Raw genomic sequence first — 21980 nt, 5'->3', positions numbered from 1 at the left:
GCGGTCAGTACTTGGATGGGTGACCGCCTGGGAACACCGCGTGTCGTTGGCTATTTGATATTGATTTTGATAGTGTCACACTTCCATTCACCTTGTATTTATGGACTGTACTCTCATCATTGCTTCTGTAGTCAACGTACCACGATGAAAGTACCGGCCCACACCCGATCACCGAATGGACGATCGATATGGATGCGATTAACCCTACACGTGAACCTTCATATTTTTGCCTCTAGAAATTCGTATTGATTAAAATTTCCAGTTGTCGCATACCGGCGGTGAAGCCAGCATCTCACTGCGTGGATACGTTGCTGAAGTCTTTTCCGCATTTGAACGCGAAAAAAGCAGCTTCAAAGCCTTTCAGAGGACACCCTGTTTCGCCTGCCAGTAGCGGCAAAAGCGGTCAGTTTAATTAAAAAGAAATAATTATGCATGGTCATAGTTACTAATCCTATGTTTAGGAATCTTTATTTAACATTTGAGAAGGGCGGGGAAACTGTTAAGTACGTATTTGTTTTTCTCGCACATTATGTACGTTCTATGCACTTAATCTTATTTTACAAACTAGTGTCACCGGTTGCTTCTCCTGACGCTATTATTTATTTTTTATTAAACTAATTAGTCTGTGTTGCACAGTGTATTTGTTTAATTTTGTAAATATAATTATTTTAGTATTGAATTAATCTCCTTCTCGTCTTTTATTTTAACATGTTTTATTGTCATTGTTTCATCTGTTACTTACAGAGTCAAGAGCACGTCAAGCTTGACACTTAAGACTTAAATCCTACTCGTACCACTTACGATAAGGACGGTCCAAAGTACAAAGTGTCAAGCTTGATGTGCTCTTGACTGTACATATCTATTATCGAGTTCTTAAGTTTTCGCGATTGTTACACATAGGAAATGAAACTATTTTTCCGGATTTTAATCGCGTAAAGGACCCGAAACGCTGTTTTTTTTTTTAAAAAAAAAAACAAATATAATGTAATTTAAATCCAGAAAAATAGTTTCATTTCCTATACATAATTATTGTTAATGGAGTGGTGTTGGACTAAAATAAAACTTTTTTATGTATCATGAATGTTTACTTTACGTTCTCAATCATACTTTTTTCATAAACAAGGTAGGTCTCACTGTCTTTATTTTATTCTGACATTTTTGTTAGTTAAATTGAAATGGGTGGATTTGTTTTTGACATTACAGGGAGTCATTGGGAACAGTTTTGCCAAGCGAGAGAAAGTGTTGCGAAATGTATAAATTTTGGAAACAGAGACATTGACCGATTCCGTACTTGGAAGAAAGACGCTGACAAAGGGTGAGCTGTTGAAATAGATCTACATTGCGCAGCGTATATACACGTATCTAATCACATAGGGATTATATCGCTCAAGGTACAACAATGGCCTACTTGTACTTGTTTATAGAGTCCAAGACGAGTTTTAATTATGTCACTTCTTTCTGCATTACGATTTTACTACTTATAGCGCCACCTTGCAGTCGTTAATGAAACTACATGCCTTGACGCAATCATGATATTAATCGTCGAGATTTTGTATATTTTTTTGCTGTTGTTGTACCGAATGAGCAATATTATGATGAAATGCCACGTTGAAAACACCAGTTCTCGTCCAATCACCGAAGTTAAAGTGACCATAGTAAGTTAGTAGCAGTGCCACCAAACATATTTCTGTCGCCAAGCAGTCTTGCGAGCATTATTACTGCGCACCGGTTTTGGATGGGAGCTGGTGAAACTACAGGCACATCGGATTTATCAACTTAATGTGTCGGTAAAGTGTGCAGTAGCATCGTTCTTCAAGACCTTTGCGATTTAAAGCCTGAGTTGCACTGCAACTGGAAATAGGCAGTGTATTAAAACCCAATCCGATCGCATGAGTTTTTACCCAAAGCGCCCGATTTTATGCCAGTTCTGCCCAAAATCGTTAGTGGAAACCATTATACGAGTTAAATAATATTGAAATTGAATTTTTTTTTACAACATGAATATGGTTGTGCCACACTATGTAAACCTTGCGATCTTGTAGAATCTCACTTACTGCGCTGGATAATAACAAGTTTAGCATTAGCAACATGTCAAAAACACTATTCTTGTCCAGACGCGCGGGTTCAACCCTTCCCTGCTTTCTTATCTACGCACGTGCAGGCACCGCGCTGACAAGACGTTTTTTTTTGACGCATTTGAATGAGGAAATTAATAAAAAAGAAGCGTTTTGTAATATTATTTAATTTGAATAAAACCAAATGCAAAAAAATACTTGTTTATAGTTCTGCCCTCCTTATCATTACGAAAGTAATGGACATTTTTAACAAAATTGAGTCATTAACATATCTGGGATCGGCGAAACAAGATCTACAATCCTCTCTAATTGCTTTTTTTATATCTTATTTAGTTTGTTTTACTGTCAAGCAAAATCATGATAATTGACATTTTTATTGTAAAAGAAAAGTAGGTGCCTATATCTCGAAAGTTACTGAAGTTAATAAATAAATAACGTACACATTCAACATAGCCCCGCACTAGGGAAACCCTGTGTCGCAGGTGCCATGGACACACACATAGATAACCACAAATTACACCCAAACTCACGAGAGAAATAAATATAGGCCATAAAAAACGTTTCTCCCGGCCCAGGAATCGAACCTGGGACCTCTGCGTGGCAGTCCGGCATGGTAACCCTTCGGCCACGGAGGCAGTTAGCGAAGTGCAAATGTGTTAGTTATGACAAGGAGGGCTGAGTTCCCTCGTTTGGCACTGCAACTGTTACGGGTAGGCGTGTCTCTTACCGCCAGGCGCACATGTTCGTCCCGTCACTTGTTATCATAAAAAAAGAACTTGTTTCAAGGCAGGTTGTGAAGTCACTATATTTTACAGGACGTTAACCGAAGAAGATACTTACGTTGAACAAAGGACAGACCAAGCAACGGACACACGAAGCATAGAAGATTTTATTAGAGATCTAATCCGCAAAGAGCTCCAACATATGCTGCACGAAATATCAGACGACAATTCGTCTAGTTTTGCTAAAAACGACGAAATTATAAATAAAGGCGTTGCTAACGTTGTGGAAAACTTAAGGAACGGAGAAGATGCCAACCAGACCTTGAAGAAAGACGCTAACTTGAAGTCGTTCTCACGTGTAAAAATCAATGGAAACAACAAGCCATTACTTCAAATAACTTTCAGTCGTTCTGGCGAGAATAGTTTACAAGTTTTAGATAACTGTGTGAATGTGACAATATGTGATAATAACAACAGTGGAAAGGACAACTTGAATATTTCTATGGAAGACACAGTATCAAGCGATGATGTTCAAGCCCCTTCGCTAAAGAGATGTCAGGCTTTCAATGCTATTCAGGTGAGAACGCTGAAAATTTTATTTATTTATTTAGGTATATTCTAGCTGTTTCTACAAGTCGTCTCAATACTATAGTGTATCATTTCCATTTACCAAATAATAATTATACAGATAAGCCTAATGGTGAGGAATGGTAATTCCTCAAGGAGAGGCCGTGGGTTCGACTCCGGGCTCGCACCTCTGAGTTCTCCGAGTTAATGTGCGAAACTTAATTTGATATTTACCATGAGCTTTTCGGTGAAGGAAAACATCGTAATGAAACTAGTACGTCGAAGAAGGTTCACATTCAAATAGCATTTTTTTTCCACTATAGGAAGCTCGCAGCACTGAGGACCTGTACATTGACGATGACCTGTCGACGCAGATGCAGGAGAATTTCGGTGGGCGTGTCAAGCTCATTCCATTGCATGGCTCGCTGCACGAGATTCTCTGCGAGAAGGAGGATGACTGCTGTCTCATCAAGGTACAGGCTGTGTAATAAGTTACATTTTTTTATCTTCCACACGATTTGTCCATCTCATCACTTGGTACCATAAAAAAATGTTCCTAAATTTTAATTTATAGAAATCAATTTTTCGGCTGACAACACAATATTGATTTTTAACCGACTTCAAAAAAGGAGGAGGTTCTCAATTCGACTGTATGTTCTTCTTTTTTTTTATATGTATGTTACGCGATAACTCCGGTATTTGTGAACCGATTTTCATGATTCTTTTTTTGTTGGAAAGGGGGTATTTCCATAGTGGTCCCATTTCATTTTGAAGAAAATCATCCACCTCAACGCATGAAGAGTCATTTTTATAAATAGCGCCTAACTTAATTTAGGAGCAATCACTTTTAGCAATCATTTAGTTGATAATGCTATTTCTCCAATTCAAGGCGTTTTTCTCTCGAAATACTTTGAGTCAGTGAGCGTATTTGCTGTGAGTAGTGTCGTAGTGAGAACCTATTTTTATTATCTCCAGTGTCAACTCCTGTATAGTGGCGAACTAGAATATTTCAATTAAACTTAACAAATAGACGTAATTCCACGTACTTTTGAGGTCGGTTTTTTTAGTACTGTACTGTACTCTGTACTGAGATTATAAAAGGTAATAGTAGGTTTTTTTTTATAACATTAAGTGACGGGACGAACAAAGCGTGCGCCTGATGGTAAGCTACACGCCTGTCCATAACAGTTACAGTGCCACTCAGAGCTTTAAATTGCAAAGATCTGAAGGGCACTACCACTGCGTTCGTTACCCTGAGACATACACTGCCGGCCAAAAATTTGAGACCACTTACATCAAAGAAGGAAAATGAAATAAAACTCAAAGTATAAAGCAAGAGGTTTGATTATTGATTAAAATACTCATCTACTAATACACATACATCAAGAAGAAAACAAAACAAATCAAGAAATATCAACCATTTACGTTAAAAATGCCGTTCGTGTTTTAAACAGATTTTTCGTCAAAAAACCCTCCCTTGCATTTAATTACATTTCTCACTAGTCTCGGCATACGAGCAATCAATTTGTCAATTGTTTCTTGTGAAATATTGTTCCAGCTTTCTTGTAAAGCCTTCCACATGTCTTCTTGCGAGGAGGGACACCTAATACGCACATTTCTATCAAGCTCTTCCCACAAAAGCTCAATTGGGTTAAGATCCGGGCTCTGAGGGGGCCACACCATATTTTTTAACACCCCTTCTGTTTCTTTATGTTCTAAATAACCCCTGCATAATTTTGAACTATGTTTTGGATCATTATCTTGTTGAAAATAAAATCCATTTCCAATTAATTTTAAACCAGATGGAACGGCATTTTGCTGTAGTATTCGTTTATACTGCTCCTTTTTCATGATCCCTTCAACTCGTACTAAATCTCCGGTTCCATGGCTCGAGAAGCATCCCCAGACCATAATGGAACCACCACCATGCTTGACTGTTGGCACCACACAGTCTGGCATCATCTTTTCCTCGGCGCTACGTCGAACAAAAATTCGTCGTTTTGATCCAAATATTTCAAATTTGGATTCATCTGTCCAAAGAACTTTTTTAAAGTCTTCTTCGGTCCAGTCTCGATGGGTATGAGCCCACTGCATCCGTTTCCTTTTGTTTTGTGGCCTTAGTAGTGGTTTTCGAACGGCGACGCGACCAAATAAGTTAGCATCTCTCAATCGTCTTTTTACTGTGGTCAATGACACAGGTTCAGATCGGGATTTATTCACTTCTGCGCGGATTTCTGGTGCTGTTAGGCGTCTATTCCGCTTGCTGGTAACGACGATGAACTTATCCTCGCTAGAAGTCGTAGCTCTCGACCTTCCCGATCGCGGACGATCTTGATTACTGCCAGTCTTCTTGTATAGCGCTATTTTGTTATGAACACAAGTTTTCGAAAATTTCAGTTGAGTGGCAATCTCACGTTCTGATTTGCCTTCGTTGTGTAAAACAAATATAACAGAACGAGTTTCACTGCTATTTTCGCGCACTTTTCCCATTTTAAGATGTCTTCACTGTAACAACGACGAGCTTGGACTAACCAAGACAATGAAAGTTTAACTCCATGAAAACTCAGGTAATAAATATGTTTTATGAAGCAAAATAGTTCTAAATATCGGATAACACGAAACAAAACCAAAATAATTAGTAATGAGCAGCTCATAAAAATATTACAATGACTCTACCATCTGGGCATTTCACGGCATTCATTGATGTTTGGAAACAATAGGCCTTTATAGGATAATAACTTAAAAATTTACTAAAAGATTGACTTTTAGAATTATTCTAATAACAATAGAATATGCAGGTGTTCAATTTTTTTTAGTATATCTCAAGCAGTTTTGAAATATTTTATTAGTGACAAAGATTCGTACTAGTGGTCTCAAACTTTTGGCCGGCAGTGTATGTTGACAAGTCTGTGCCTGTAATTTCACCAGCACCCTTATCTTTCAAAACCGGAACACAGTAATGCTGACATTACTGCTTGGCGGCAGAAATAGGTAAGGTGGCAGTACTATCCTGGACGAACTCTTTCACAAGGGGCTCTACTGCTACTCAAGTAGGTAGGTGGCTAGCGCCAGTATTATTCGAGATCAAAAGTTAATTCGTCTCCATTTAAGCTACACGTTAATAGAACAATCAATGGTGTCGATAGTCGTCATTTTACATCAAAAATTGTACTCCTCTAATTGAACATTAATAAAATGGTTGTTACCTTCAGAATATTCTTTTTCAAAATTTGTTTTTAGTTCCTATGATTTAGTTACGAGAAATTCTTACTTTTCAAACAGCTTGATTTGGCGCCTAGTGTGTGAATGACATATTGCTTATTTTAAGTTGTAACATTTTTCTAAAAACATTGATACAAAATAAATATTCCAACAGGTAAAACAAGAAAACGGATGTGACACAATCTATTTTAGATGCGACAACTCTGATACTGAATCTCGCGATGCGATTGACGGCTGTAGTTTCGACAACAGCAGAGCTCAAGACACAGTTTTGTTTAAACGCAGCATATCTCTAGTAGAAGAGAGGATACAACGCGTCTTCCCAAAGGACAAAAAAAATAAAACCCCCTTAGTCTGCCGCAGGACGAAGAGTAACGAATGTAATAAAGCACAATCGAAATCGGAAGTGAACCAATTTGTTCAAACCCCTATAGTCTGCCGCAGAACGAAAAATACGGAATGCGAAAATATTCGACCAAAGTCGGAAGTTTTCGTGCAAACCATAAATGAAGGAAGTAGAGTTCTTAGCAACAGCAGTCCATCTTTGGTAACGACAGGTGATGAGATCGAACTCAATATCGAAAACGTAATGAGTTATCAAGATTCGTCATCGGAAGAATGTGTTAAAAATCTACAGGAGACTGACGATTTCGAACTACTCGAAAAGAAGATTGAAGCTGATCTAGCTAAAGCAGACATAGCTGGTGTAATCAACACTAATGCAGAACTAGCTGAAGTAGATTTAAATAAAAGTTCACTGAATTGTGGATATCTCCAAAAGATATCAGAAGAGAACCTTTCAGTTCTTAATGAGGACATTGATTCCGAGGCAGAGAAAGAAAATACTGAGATTGTATAACGCGGTTCATGTTAGCTAGATATTTAGAACTTAGTGTGTTTGAATGGTGCTATAACGATTAATTTAGTCCGGTAATTAGAACCGAATGAACCTTTATGTTGCGTTTCGTATTCAACTTGCATGCAAGTGTAACGTAAACTTACATGTGTGTTCGTACATATAGAAATGTAGCTTTACCATCAGATACCTAACATTTAATAATGTTGACTAAATAAACACGCAGGACGTATTAAGTAAATCCAAAGTACAACTTCGATAAAATGCGGTTACTTAAAACGTAAGTCTTGTTGACGCTCATGTAAAGGGCATTATTTATTTGCAGAACTTAATTATGACTAGTGGCGTAATATTTATTCACTTGTCTATGTAGTACTTAGTACAATTTAACAATTCGTGCAAATTTCTTCTTCGAGACATTTTCGTCATACTTTTGACTTTAGAAGAGTACAAAGTTGATCAAACACTAAAACTGCTGAATGAAAAATACATGATTATAAAGTATGTGGTATTGTATTTCCGATTCCGTCCTTGCATTAAGATAACCCAAAGAATTTGTTGGTTTTCTTTATGGTGTCATTTTAGACTTAGATTTTTAATAGTTCTCGATAACGTTTTAATAATCGTAATGCAAGGCTGTGTGATTTTTAGATTAAGTAGCACAAAGCATTCCAGAATTGTGATTTTTAGAATAGCTTGCCACCTTATAAAGGTTCACATTTTATATAAATTACTTTTTTAAACCACCTTGATTTAAAACTTTTATCATGTCTTTCTTATTTCTAAAATTTTGTATTAGATAATCGTACACCAAAGAATCTTTGTTGGTTGTCTATTTTACTGTCATTTCTAAAATTCAGAATTTATATAGTTAATTACAATATTGTTTTTAAGTTTCCGTTTTTTAAATTACACTACAATTGTTAGCAAACGTGTGGTTGATTTTAGACGTAATTTGTTAAAATAAAACTTTGTACTTTTTATAAAGATGTTTTATTATAAAAAATATATAATTGAACAGCACCTCCTGATAGTGAAACCGAATGAAAACTAAGGTTAACAAGCAACATAAAAAAATATTGTATTCCGTAAAATTTAACTTGATAAGAATGACAGGTCGCTTCATAAATCGTGAGTACATCACTATTGGAGTAAATTCAGTAAGAAATATTATTAACGTTTATTTTGAGTACTTAAAGTTCGTGTAGGGACATTGAAAATATGAGTATCAACACATCCAGTCGAGACGTGGTTTGGCGGTGTGTTCGTGTTTTGAGCAACTTTATGTTATTTTCGGCCAATTTAGTAGCAGTAGCGGCCATAGCAACGACGGGGCAGGGGGTGCTAGGAATAACGGTACTACCTCAAACAACTGGCCTTGGCAACGTTTAACGGGCGGACCTAAGGCTTGATGAGCACCTATCACAGTTGGAAGCGGAACTAGAAAACTAGCTTTTGGTGTTTTTTTTATTCAATGAGGTGTGCTCGGTAATATTACAGAAATTAACTGAAAATTAAGAAAAAGTGGTGCCACGTGGGCGGACCCTTACAAGTAACAATTCAAATATGTCATCAAGTCAATATAAATATTTAACATCCACTTTTTGCCCTTGGACCACCTGACTGTCGATTCTCAATATCACTGATCGTGTCCATAAATGGTACATAAAGTTCGATATGTGTCATTCTAATAAAGTTAAATTTTACGTAGTATAGCAGAAATTATGGCACCCGAAGTTCACGATATGTAAAAAGAACAAAAAATGCTTCTCAGAGTTCATAGTTTTCCTTATAAACTACATTCACATTAAGCTTAGAATTTGGAAGACAATGTAATGAATTTTCACTAGTTTTAAAAACCAAATTTATTTTCTTAGCACCACATATTTTCATTTAGTACATGATTCACCAGACCTAAGTTTTGTATGTAGTTTCCTCCGTTCCAGTATACGGAATGATACGCATCTACGAGTTCTTCTCGGTAAGTTTAACGATAACAGCCTTAATTTCAGTGTAGTTCTTAATACCGTACGGACCGTTCTCGCGCCCGATGCCTGATTGCTTGAAACCTCCAAATGGCACTTGGTTTCCGAACACATTGTAGTCATTCACCCAAACTGTGCCTGCACGTAGACCCTGTTGACAATTAATAAAATTATAACAACCAGGCGTATTTAGTAAATATAAAATCAATCTATTTTATTTTCATAATATACAGGTAAGGTACAATAAAAGCTTAAATACTAGAAAGTAAAACTAAGATTAAATTATATGGATAAAATTGGGTCCCCGCAGCAAGGTGCCCAAGATGCTAGCAGCGTTCCCCGTTTGTATGGATATGCTAGTGCTATATATATATGCTATGCTAAATATAAAAAGTAATATGAGTAGTCAATCATCATCAACCCATTTATACGTCCCACTGCTGGGCACGGGTCTCCTCTAAAGCGAGGGTCTAGGCTATAGTCCGCCACGCTGGCCCAGTGCCGGTTGGGGATTTCACACGTTTTCTGAGGATTGTGAACCTTCTTTGACGTGCAGGTTTCATAACGATGTTTTACTTTGATCGAAAAGCCCATGGTAAATTTTGCGAACCCGGATACGAACCCACGCACGGTGCTCTACTTGAGAGGTGGTAAGTCAAACCATTGGGCTACTACGGCCTTGTCAGTAGTCAATATTCTTTTTTATTTCGCTGTTACTAAGCTACATTGCAATGTTCCTAAATAGCCGATATTTTTTTTATGATACCAAGTGACACCTGACACAACACGCGACACGCCTGTCCATAGCAGAAGCTGTGCCACTAATTTTAAAATCGCAAAGATTTGAGGGACACGAACACGAGCGAACGGACACGAACGCAAGCGAACGAAGGTAAAAATAACAATGGTTTTATAGCTGCTTTTTCAGCCATGCAGTTGACCATGCACAAGGAATGGTTAGAGAACGTAACTGCTCCACCTGTTCACAACATAAGAATCGCAGACAACAAAGTGTTAAATGTTGAAAGTTGTGGTGACATCACCATACAAATAATTACTAAGGATAGCAGCAGCAATTCAATACAGATGAGAAATGTATTGTTTGTACCAGGACTGTCAACTAATTTACTATCTGTGAGTAAAATAATTAAAGCTGGCTGTAAAATACATTTTGATAAAAATGGTTGTTTTATACATAACGAAAATGGAGACAAAAGTAGCTAGTGCTAATCTTATTAACGATACCTACAGATTGAATGTCAATAACAGTAGAATCCGAGCAATGACAGCTACAACAGAGACTGATACGTACTTGTGGCATCAACGTATGACCCACTTAAACTTTGTTGATGTCAATAAAATACCAAACTATGCTTCTGGCGCGAAATTATCACCGTGTAAAGAAAGTTTTGTATATATACCATGTTTGGACCAAACCAGGCAATCTCTACCGAGTAGTGGCTCCCGAGCAAAGGAATTGTTAGAGCTAATCCATACTGACTGTGGACCGATGCAAACTACATCAATTGGAGGTGCAAGGTATTTTACAACTTTCATTGACGATTACTCACGTAAAGTATTTGTGTACGCTATCAAAAATAAAAGTGAGGTATTTGATAAATTCGTTGAATTTAAAAGTCGTGTAGAAAACGAATTAAATAAAAAGATTAAGATTTTAAGAAGTGATAACGGAAAAGAATATATAAATAGACAATTTAATGCTTACTTAAAGAAAAATGGAATTCTACATCAAACATTCATTCTGTATACACCTGAACAAAATGGCTAAGTGAGAGGATGAACCGTACGCTTATTGAACGTGCCAAATGTATGATTTTTAATGCTGCTTTACAGAAAGACTTCTGGGGTGAAGCTGAGTCAACAGAAGCCTACATACATAGTCAACCGGTCACCCACTCAAGCTCTCTCCAACATCACACCTGAAGAAGTATGGAGTGGTCCTAAGCCAGATTTAAGTCATCTACAAATTTTTGGATGTCGAGCAATGGTGCATATACCAAAGGAGAAACGACAAAAACTGGATGCGAAATCATGTGAGTTAATTTTTGTCCGGTATTCAAATTGTACCAAAGGTTATTGGTTATTATACTATGTACCTAGGATTCATAGATCCCGAAAGTAGAAAAGCAATCACGAGCAGAGATGTAGTTTTCCTTGGAGCATCTGTAAAAAGAAATATGTTCCTCAATTCTGCATCTGAAAGAAAAATAGATATCACAAATAAAAATAATAGTCAAGAAACGTCAAATGTAAATAAAAGTAACAAAGAGATAAATGAAATTAACTTACCATTAACTGAACAGCAGCCCGAAATGAGGTCTGAAAATGATAATGTCTATGACACTGTAAATACGACACAAGAAACTCCGATTGCTATTTCGGACACCTCAAGCTCTGATGTGTATGATGACCCTACAGATGAAACATATATACCTGATGTTGAGGTCAGCTGTAGCACTCCTCCGAATGTCAACATGAATCTCCGGTCAAAACGACGAGAAGAAATCATCAAGACTATGGACACATCGTTCATGTGTATGACTGGTGAGTCAACAACGAGTTTAGTTAATAATGATCGGCAAACTCTCGATGAAAAGTGACAATGCAGAAAAGTGGAAAGAGTCCATGCACAATGAATATCAATCACTACTCAAGAATAATACATGGTCATTGGTTGACTTAGCAAGAAATAAGAAGAAGATTCCCTGCAAATGGGTTTTTAAAAGAAAAACTGACGAAAATGGTAGTGTTGTACGCTATAAAGCAAGACTTGTAATTAAGGGGTACCAACAAATAAAAGGAATAGATTATCATGAGATCTATGCGCCTGTTGTACGTTATACATCTATCAGATATCTCATTGGTTTAGCAGTAAAATATGGATTAAAAATCTGCCAAATGGATGCAGTAACCGCTTTTTTGCAAGGAGACGTAGAAGAAGAGATTTTTATGTGTCAGCCTCCACTATTTGAGCAAGGGGAAAAGGTAAGTAAATTAAACAAATCCTTATATGGACTCAAACAGGCTAGCAGACAGTGGAACAAAAAATTGAACATAGCTCTTATTGAAATTGGAATGATACGTTCGAAAGTTGATCCTTGCATTTACTATCAAATTTTATCTGCAGACGACATTCTGTTCATTACTGTTTATGTGGATGATCTGTTATATTTTTAGAAAAATAAAGAAACTGCAATAATGATTAAAGAAAAATTAAAACAAAAGTTTAGTATAAAGGATTTAGGTCAAGCAAGACAATGCATTGGTTTTAGAATTAATCAAAGTGAAAATGAAATATCCCTTGACTTGAAGAGTTTGCTCTTTACTTAAAGAAAATCTTATCTTGATTTGGAATGAGTGAATGTAAACCTGTGTGGACACCTTGTGACCCTAATATACAATTAAAAAGGACAGAAAAGGACGATGAAATACTGCAGGACGCTCCTTATCAAGAAGCTATAGGATGCCTATTGTATTTATCTCAAGGCATCAGACCTGACATAGCATATATTGTCAATTCACTAAGTCAATTTAACAATCAACCAACTATCACTCATTGGACCGCAGTGAAAAGAGTAGTTCGATTCCTACAAGCAACTAAAAATACAAAATTATTATTCAAAAAGGATAATAAAAATATCACTGGCTATTGTGATGCAGACTGGGCAAGCGACTCAGTAGACAGAAGATCCTGCACAGGATATATTTTTATTTTTCAGGGTGCAGCCATTAGCTGGGCATCAAAGAAGCAACAAACCATAGCCCTATCTAGCACGGAAGCGGAGTACATGTCACTCGCTTATTCTATCCAAGAGGCTCTGTGGCTTAAACAGTTGGAAGAAAGCTTCTGGCCTGAAACTGCAGGTACTCCACTTTGTATGTACTGTGATAACCAAAGTGCTATAAGTCTTTCAGGTAACGAGACCTAACACGCGCGCAGCAAACATATCGATGTGAGGTACCATTTCTTGAGAGAAAAAATCGCTTGCAAACAAATATCAGTTCACTACAAGAAGACTGAGGACGTGGTCGCTGATGCACTTACGAAGGGGTTACACCGGCCAAAGCATGAAGCCTTCTACATTGCAATGGGTTTACGCCCAGGAGAGGATGATGGAACTTTGGACACAAACTAAAACACTAAGCGCCTGCCGCTTTTCTATGAGCAATGTTTTATCTCCAATACATTGCAATCGCTCACTTGTTTCCCCCGCTCTCTTGCCCGGTTCATTGACGTGTCACTTGTGCTTGCGATGTATGTTACACATTTTACTTCTAATTAAATCTATTAAATAGTAAAGTCTATTTATTTTATCAATATCTCATCAGAATTACAATCATTTACATATATGCATAATATTTACATATCTGCCCTACTGCCAAACTCATTCTTTTTTGCATTGTCGAAGTCGGGTAATAACTGTGTACACTCAGGTTTATCCTGTTATGTAACGAAATGCATAAAAATGTTACGAAATAATAGTATGTTTTTAAATGTCAATGGTTTGTTATAACCTGATATAACAAATGTATTATTAAACTTTTAATTTACGTGTACTACGAAGGGATAAATAAATCAAGACCCACCTTATCATAAAAAGTTCTTTACTATTAAGGACACGAAAATATTGACCATCACATTTGGACTGATTGTCATGAAAAATATGGCCGAGGGCGCCAAACCAACAGCCAATAAGGATGATTCTAGTTGATGATGATGAGTTCGGAAATTAAGTGAAAGTGGAAATTAAGCGTAACGAAAGAAAAACTAAATCGGTATGGCTCATTTTATTTTTGGCATTTAAAAGTTTAAGTAATATAAACTTTTACTATGAAACCACATATCAAATCACTTTAGTACTAAGACTACATTAAATCAAAGCCTGTAATACAAAAACATACACTTTATTAATGAGACATTTTGTATTTTATGAAGCGACAAACACTGGAGGTCAGGGGGGCGGCAATTTTATTTTTGTATGAAGAGTAAAAAACATTGTTATGAAAAAGTTGAAATAATTAATTAATGAATAAGACTACACTTTTCACTCTTCGTAGTATTAAAAAATAATGTTTATTCTTCAAAATTTTCCTATTTATTTTTGGACGATTGAATAAAAACTTAGTATTTTTTCTACTGATTCGGGGTAAACCCTTTTTTGTAAATGTACGAATATTCTCAGAAATAGTCAAATATTATTAACAAATTCTACTAAAACTTGAACTATAACACTTTACGCAGTCTCTGTAACACACAAACCAAAAGTTATTGACGTTTTTCACTTTTCAGAAATGTGAGTTTTGAGTTTAACCACTTAAAAAAACATTATTCAAAAACAACCGACATTAGTGGTTACATTTATATTATACAAAATCATTTATAACTTTTATTACATCTAGACAAACGATATTTAATTCTGTTATTTGGTTTGTAATGGAAATCGTTCCTTTTGTAAGCGCGTGGATGGAGTGACCCTAAGAAACTATCTGTAAAAATTTTAAAAAGCCTCTCAATCATCAAAGTTCTCAAAAATCTCAATCAATTAAAGACGATAGTTTCACAAAACTACTACTAAAAACTAGTGTAAGTTGTTAATGCTTTTGTAGATCTGACTGGCCCTCTGTAAGAACTGAGTGAGCACACATTACGTTATTTATCTTTTTACAAATAGAAAGACTGGTGTCTACAATTGTTTTAGAACTATTAACTAAAATAACAGATAACTCACGCATTTAAGTTGAATTTTTGCGTGACATGTTTCGAACCATTTAGTTAATATGTCTGAGATTCACGGTGGGTTTCTGTTTTAGAACTGTTACTAAATGACATTTCTTTTTTGAACGTTCTTCAGAGGATTCTTACTCAATGCACACACACGTCTCTGGACGAAGTCTTTCACAAGAAGTTGTACTGCTACTAAATAAGTTCACATCAGGGGGTCTACTCTCGATCTCCGTCCGAAACAATTACTGTCAAATAAGTAATATTCGACAAAATTAAAAGATAAGTATCCAGTATGAAGCTTCATTCGCATCACGCGTCTTTTCATTTGGTCAAGTATTGCTTATTTGGCAGTAATTGTTTCGGACGGATGTCGGACGGAGATCGAGAGTACACCCCCAGAAGCAAAAACTCGGGTTTAAAAAAATAGGTACATACCTGTATGAGATAGTTAGCACGGTCTAGATCCTTGGTGAAGACGGCAGCGGCGAGGCCGTACTCAGAGTTGTTGGCGCGCTGCAATAGCTCGTCCATTTTGGAGAATTTTATGATTTGCTGCACCGGGCCGAAAATCTGGAAAATTAACATTTATTAATTTGTACATTATTTGCTATTTACCGACCCGAGAGACCACGGGTTCGCCGGGAAGGTCAGGGTACAGCGGATGTACGAGCCGAGCCCTCCGCCAGTGATACGCCTTCACGGGCGTCTCTGGCGGACCCCGACTTGTGTACTCGCTGGGGTTTGTGGTTAACCGATATCATGTGGCCGGGTTCCTATAAACAAAACTTATGTAGAAAAGATATGGGAGCTGTACACTGTTTGCTGCGTGGTTGTTTCTTCATCATATTCCTTTACTCGTGTTTTTATGTCGATGTCGCAATAAAAACGTGTATCTTATGTTAGATTCAACAAGCAACCGCCAATTGGAAGCGAATATGCTATTTAAACAATTAAAAAAATCCTATTTATGAATATATTTTTGATAATGTATTTTAAGTTGAATATAATTTATCAAACGATCGTGACTTTAAAATTTGCGAGTCCAAAATGGAGATTGAATTGTTCCTTGGTGGCGTGAAAGCGAGTCACGGTCACATTGTTTCTATTTTTAGCCGACTTCAAAAAAATAAGGTGGAGGTTTTATACATTGGGCTGTATGTATGTTTTATGTATGTTGTCCGATTTCTCCATCAATTGTGGACCGATTTTGAAGTCTTTTTTTGTTTGAAAGGGTTATACTCTCTTCTCCCACTCGTCTCTTAAAGGGTTTTGTTACCTCAATCTTGGCAATATCCATATCATCTTTAACATCGCTGAACACAGTGGGCTGGATGAAGTAACCCACGTCTCCTTTACGTCCGCCGCCTGTTACCAGTTTCGCGCCTTGCTTCTTGCCACTCTCGATCAAGTCGAGGATCTTCGTGCGTTGCTCAAGGTCGATCTGCAATAAATAATACAGTCAGAGTGGCTGTCGCAAACAAGTAGATTTAAAAATATATAATTACTAATATTACAGAAACAGCATTGGTAAAGTTCACATAGTACCACTATGACATTCAGGATTAAACTACAGTAGTGATCTAGAAGCGAAGCAATAGCAATTTTAAATGTTATCACTCCAGATATTCTGAATGGCATTTTCAGTAATTCACATTAAACAGTCACTATATTTCGACAGGTCTCGAATCCAAGGTCATGAAATAAAAAATAATAAAAAAACTATATAATAATTACATATCTGATAACAAAAATGCTACGCGCATTAATTATTATTTTTCCCGTAATCAATATTACCTGTGGTCCTTGTTCTGTGTTAGGGTCGAAGGGGTCTCCGACGACGCGTCTCTTCGCGCGCTCCGCTGACATCTCTACAAACTTGTCGTAGATCTTGTCCTCCACGAAAGTACGCGAGCCTGTACAAAAATTACATAATTTACCATTACATAATTGCTCACACAATGGGTCACTAAACTTTATTATTTTTGAAAATTTATCAGTTTTCAATTAGGGTTTACTTAATACAACGATATTCGCTGCAAATAAAATTATATACTCTCACACAGGAGTAAATTTCCCTAACCAAATTTGTAACTTAAACTAAATTATGTTGATGATAGAATATAAATTATGTAAGTACACCATTAACATTTTCATTTACAGAATGTAGGAGCTTGCCGGAGAAAAGCGTCGACACTGCAGAACTACTAATGATGTTTGACGATCTCTTCGACACCGTCAACGCAAACTTCCAGAAAGGAAAAATTTATAGATCGGCAGTTACACCAAACTCACCCCATTTAAAATTTTGGAACTCCACTTTGCCAATATTAAAATCGATAAATGAAAATATTATATGTAATAATAATAATGGTAAAGAAACTACAGTGCCTTTTTTACCAGCTGGGTGAAAACAATTGAAGGTTTCAAATCTTTTAATAATTATTTGAGGACGCGGGGAATCAATTCTGTTCTATTAAGAAATATGAATCAAGACCCAATAGAAAGAAAACTTTTTCGGAGCCATAAGAGCTCGTGGCTATAATAATATAATGTCTAACACTGCAGCATTTGAAAATGCCTTCAAAACATTATTAATAAATAATATCACATCTGTACACTCCCTATAGGGAAATTGTGAAGAGGATGACAGTATTTGACAATCCTTGAAGTCTTTTGTCGAAAATGAACACCCAGCAATGGTAATGAATATGTTAATGTTATAACGCACAGTATGGATTATTATTTAAATATTGAAATGATTAACACTCAAACAATGTTAACAAGTTGTTTTCGTGTTCATGTAGAGAAATGCGCTGCTATAGCATATTGCTTTGGTGGCCATCCACCCGGATGGCCACCAATGCAAAAAAGTTTGTTTTCAAAAATTGTAAGACATGTAAAAACAGTCATTAGTAACAATACTGAAGATTTTCATGCATACATAACAAAGAAAGAATATTGCGGCAAAAAGTGGTTGTGCTATCCAACTCGGACATTGGTATTTGGTACTTGGTGCAACGGGCTGGTGTCCGCAACTCGACAACAAAGCGCCTATTTTGACCACAATGTTTTAAAGTAATGTGTTCCACTTTGCCCAAGTGGAACACATCACTTTAAAAGTGTTAAAAAATGATGCACATATTGAAAAAATCGTACAGTATATATGTTTAATAATAACTATACATATAAATTTAAATTGCATTACGTGTCACGAATATAAAAATAACCATGTGAGTATTTACTGAATAAAATTGTTGTGTTCTTCGTCATGAATTGGTGCAGAGAAGTCAGCAATGTCCTTTCTGGCAGGAGCTATTACAATTTTTCTAAAGCAAACGCTAATGAAATGGACCGCAATATTGTACAGGCTCGAGAATATTATAATAAAAGAAAGGGTAAAAAACGAGAACGGCAAACTGGTGTACAAATAAATATTCAGACCATACATTTTGTATTATTGATCTATATTACTAACGACGTATAGATTTTTATATTTAATACATACTCGCTGTTTTGATTGTTCTCGAAATATTAAAGGTAATACTTATTTGACCGATTTGGATAAGCAATTATATACTTTATTTTCTGAAGTAGTCAATATCTTATTGCAAATCGGTTGAATTTTCAACGTTTGATATTTCGAGAATAATCAAAATATGCAAGTTTTAAGTAACAAATTCAATTTAATGTGGACATATCTATACGTAGGTATTGATATAGATATTTCATCTAGTTCTCAGCTTACCGTTTAGACGTCGCTACATGGAATACTACACTGCATAGGTAAGAAATGACAGTGGCCAGTCTATCTCCGGCATGTAGGTCAATGATCTCCGGTATAGCGAGCAAATAATTACATACATCGTCGGATATATAATACGAGGAATACAAAAAAATATATAATGCAAATAAGTGCGCTGTCTTTGCAAAAATCTGGAGTTGGTCATACGTATGAGTTTATTGCTTTCGAGGACGAAGGTGATTTAGTTTATCCCCCCTAAGATGCTATCCAAATATGCAGAGTAGCAGAGTTAGAAATCCGAGAAATAATAAACAAATCACAAAAATTTCACACGAGGCCGTAATTAAGTAAACCTCTTCTGATTAATAAGATTTGGCCATATTTAGTCAGCAGTAACACTTTCATTTGTCTTGCCATTCATCTATTTGATCAATTACCAACAGAAAACCATCTAGTAAAATTAATTAAGGCAGTCGCAAGTTCATATTATATTGACGTGCGTTTTCATTATTTAAGTTAATCGATACAATCTTCTATTACAAAAGTATGTTATATGTACATGTAGTATTAGTACTCATTTTATTGGAAGGGCAACAATTTTAATATTTGAGGTCGATTAAAAATTAAAGTCTTAAGCAATCAACATTTTTTTTAAACTAGTAAAATAAAGGACTTAACTATCTTATTCTAGTATTTTTGTACTATATTAATGTTACGACTACTTGTAATCAACAAATACTTAAACAAATTATTCGATTTAGAGCGAGCTGAAGGAAGTTTCCATCACTAAATAGTTTTTGTAACGTCATAGTGGATATAAAAAATGTGGCACGTTTGGTTTTCATACAAATTGCTGTACTTGCGGCGTCTATCTAGATATACATATATGTCTGTGGTCGTGACATTGTGGGCAAGCACAATCGGATACACTTTGCGATCGGCTCGCGATGCAGTGTTGTCGTCATCACGGATCTGCTTTCCGTTTCACCTAACGCGAATAACGCTTAAAATCACCTAGTGCCCCACTAGGTGATTTTGAGCGTTAAAATTAATAGAAAGTACAAGTTGTTATCCGATTTAAAAATGATTAAAATATAATGTTACTTAAAACGTAATCGCATTGCACGATCCCTAAATCTGCACAAACGATGTCTGACGATTCAGTTCTAAGTAATGACTGTTCCGACATATGTATATTGGCTGTCAAAGTTTTTGCTCACCAGCGCAGCAGCACTGCCCCATATTGTAGAAGAGCGCCATGTGCGACTGCTCGACGGCGTACTCGAGGTCAACATCGGAGAAGATGATGTTGGGCGACTTACCGCCCAGCTCGAGCGTAATGCGTTTCACAGTGTCTGCTGCGCTACGCTGGATCAGTTTGCCCACTTCCGTTGAGCCTAGGATACAAGTAAAAAAAGAAGAAATTTAAGAATACGCACAGAATATAGCATAGGCAATCTCGAAATTACTCTTTTATCAATGTTGATAAATCATATCATCACATTAAACTTCTCACTGCTGGGCACAGGGTTTGTATGACTCTATAAAGGACTAATTAATGTCACTGTAGGTATGTACAACACGGTATTGTTATAGAATAGAATACGATTCTTTACCAGGATATGGCAATATACAAGGTGGCGCAAAATAAGGTCATAATGTGAATTGGCTACCATTTTGTTAGAAATGGGAAAAACGAGGTTTGTTTTCACGAAAAGTTTATTTGAAGATGTAAAATAATGACATTAATTTGAAAAAACTATGTCAGTCAAGTGACCACCTCCCGATTTGACGCACATTAGTGCTCGTTTTACGGTATTTTGAAAATTGATGTTGTCGCTAAACATCTGGCTCCAAATTGGTAACTTCTTCATTAATGTTAGCTTTCAAGCTTTGCAAGGTTTGTGGTTTGTTGTGGTAAACGCGAGATTTCAAAAAGCCCTAAAGAAAGACATCTAGCCCCGTTAGATCTGGTGATCTGGACGGCCAGTTCAAATCTCCAAAACGGGAAAACACACGGCCCAGAAAGTTGTAGTTGTTGGAGCTGTGTGAGAGGTCGCTCCGTCTTGCTAGAACCAACAATGCTCGGGACCCAATTCAGCAACTTAGTACCATCGGCGTCCTCAAACAACAGATCGAAAATTGGTCAAATAAGCAGTAACAATAATTCCACGTTCTTCAGGTGTGTTCGCTTTTTGTCAATTAATTCTCTATCTATCTACAACATAGATGTCAAAGTACAATAAATATTTGATGCCATTTGTAAAAATTAACGCACAATTATGACATTACTTTTGCGCCACCTGTTATAAGACTTCTTTATGGATAAAATAAGTGCGTATTTAATTTGCATCATTAGCTACAGATTTTAAGTAAATTTAAGTATATAATCTACATTGTGTTCAAGCTGCCGGCATGATTGCACTGTATGCACCGCTAGCTCATAGCTCAGTTGATAAGAGCAACATTTCGAGTGCAGATCGAAGGAATTTTTCTTTGTGTTGTTCGATCTTTGTACCAGCAATAATAAATACAGAATTTTCAAATGCCCCACCATGAACTCCTGGTAGACCCATACCTGTAAACGCAATCTTATCGACGTCAGGATGGTTGACAATAGCGGCACCGGTGTCACCATAACCTGGCAGCACGTTGACGACGCCTGGAGGAAAACCGGCTTCCTATGAACAAGAAATGAACGAAATATATTTTATCTGAGAAATTATTATTCGGCATCTACTAACTAAGCATTATAAAATAAATGTTTAACGTTATCTACGAGAAAATTTTAGGCTGGCTTCACCATGATCATCAGTCTATCGCAGTCCACTGCTGGATATAGGCCTCTCCCAATGCGCGTTATTTCGTCCGTTCCTTAGCTTGTCGCATGCATCTGCTGCCAGCACCTTTTGTAGAGTCACTTCATCTGGCCAGAGCCAGTCCTACTACGCTTGCCAAGCCGTGTTCTCCACTCAAGAATTCGCTTTCACCATCGGTTATCGATTCTTCTGACTGATAGGATGGCTTAATGAAAGCGAAATTTTGGAACCATAACATTATAATAT

At 36.6% G+C, this 21980-nt stretch overlaps 2 protein-coding genes across 2 annotated transcripts in view; one reads left to right on the top strand and one right to left on the bottom strand.

The window, feature by feature from the left end:
• The window catches only part of LOC113234925, a 34764-nt gene extending 26426 nt beyond the window's left edge, over window positions 1-8338 (top strand). Inside the window, exons 4-8 of the mRNA XM_026470447.1 lie at window positions 263-402; window positions 1204-1315; window positions 2891-3374; window positions 3688-3837; window positions 6741-8338. Of these exons, the coding sequence (XP_026326232.1) occupies window positions 263-402; window positions 1204-1315; window positions 2891-3374; window positions 3688-3837; window positions 6741-7445 (1591 nt within the window). The 3' untranslated portion in view covers window positions 7446-8338. The remainder of the gene's footprint in view (window positions 1-262; window positions 403-1203; window positions 1316-2890; window positions 3375-3687; window positions 3838-6740) is intronic.
• Window positions 8339-8444: 106 nt separating this feature from the next.
• On the bottom strand, window positions 8445-21972 carry LOC113234924 (aldehyde dehydrogenase, cytosolic 2-like). The gene is made up of 7 exons (XM_026470446.1): window positions 21871-21972; window positions 21494-21596; window positions 20136-20312; window positions 16968-17086; window positions 16450-16614; window positions 15609-15743; window positions 8445-9578 (listed from the first exon to the last, which is right to left on the bottom strand). Exons 1-7 carry the CDS (start codon window positions 21970-21972, stop codon window positions 9408-9410), a joined length of 972 nt encoding a protein of 323 aa, XP_026326231.1. The 3' UTR covers window positions 8445-9407.
• Window positions 21973-21980: the final 8 nt, after the last annotated feature.

This window comes from Hyposmocoma kahamanoa, unplaced genomic scaffold, assembly GCF_003589595.1.
Source record: "Hyposmocoma kahamanoa isolate Upper Pololo Valley unplaced genomic scaffold, ASM358959v1 86, whole genome shotgun sequence".
Classification (NCBI taxonomy): Eukaryota; Metazoa; Arthropoda; class Insecta; order Lepidoptera; family Cosmopterigidae; genus Hyposmocoma; species Hyposmocoma kahamanoa.
The sequence above is the reverse complement of the archived record's forward strand: the minus strand, read 5'-3'. Positions and strand labels throughout refer to the sequence as shown.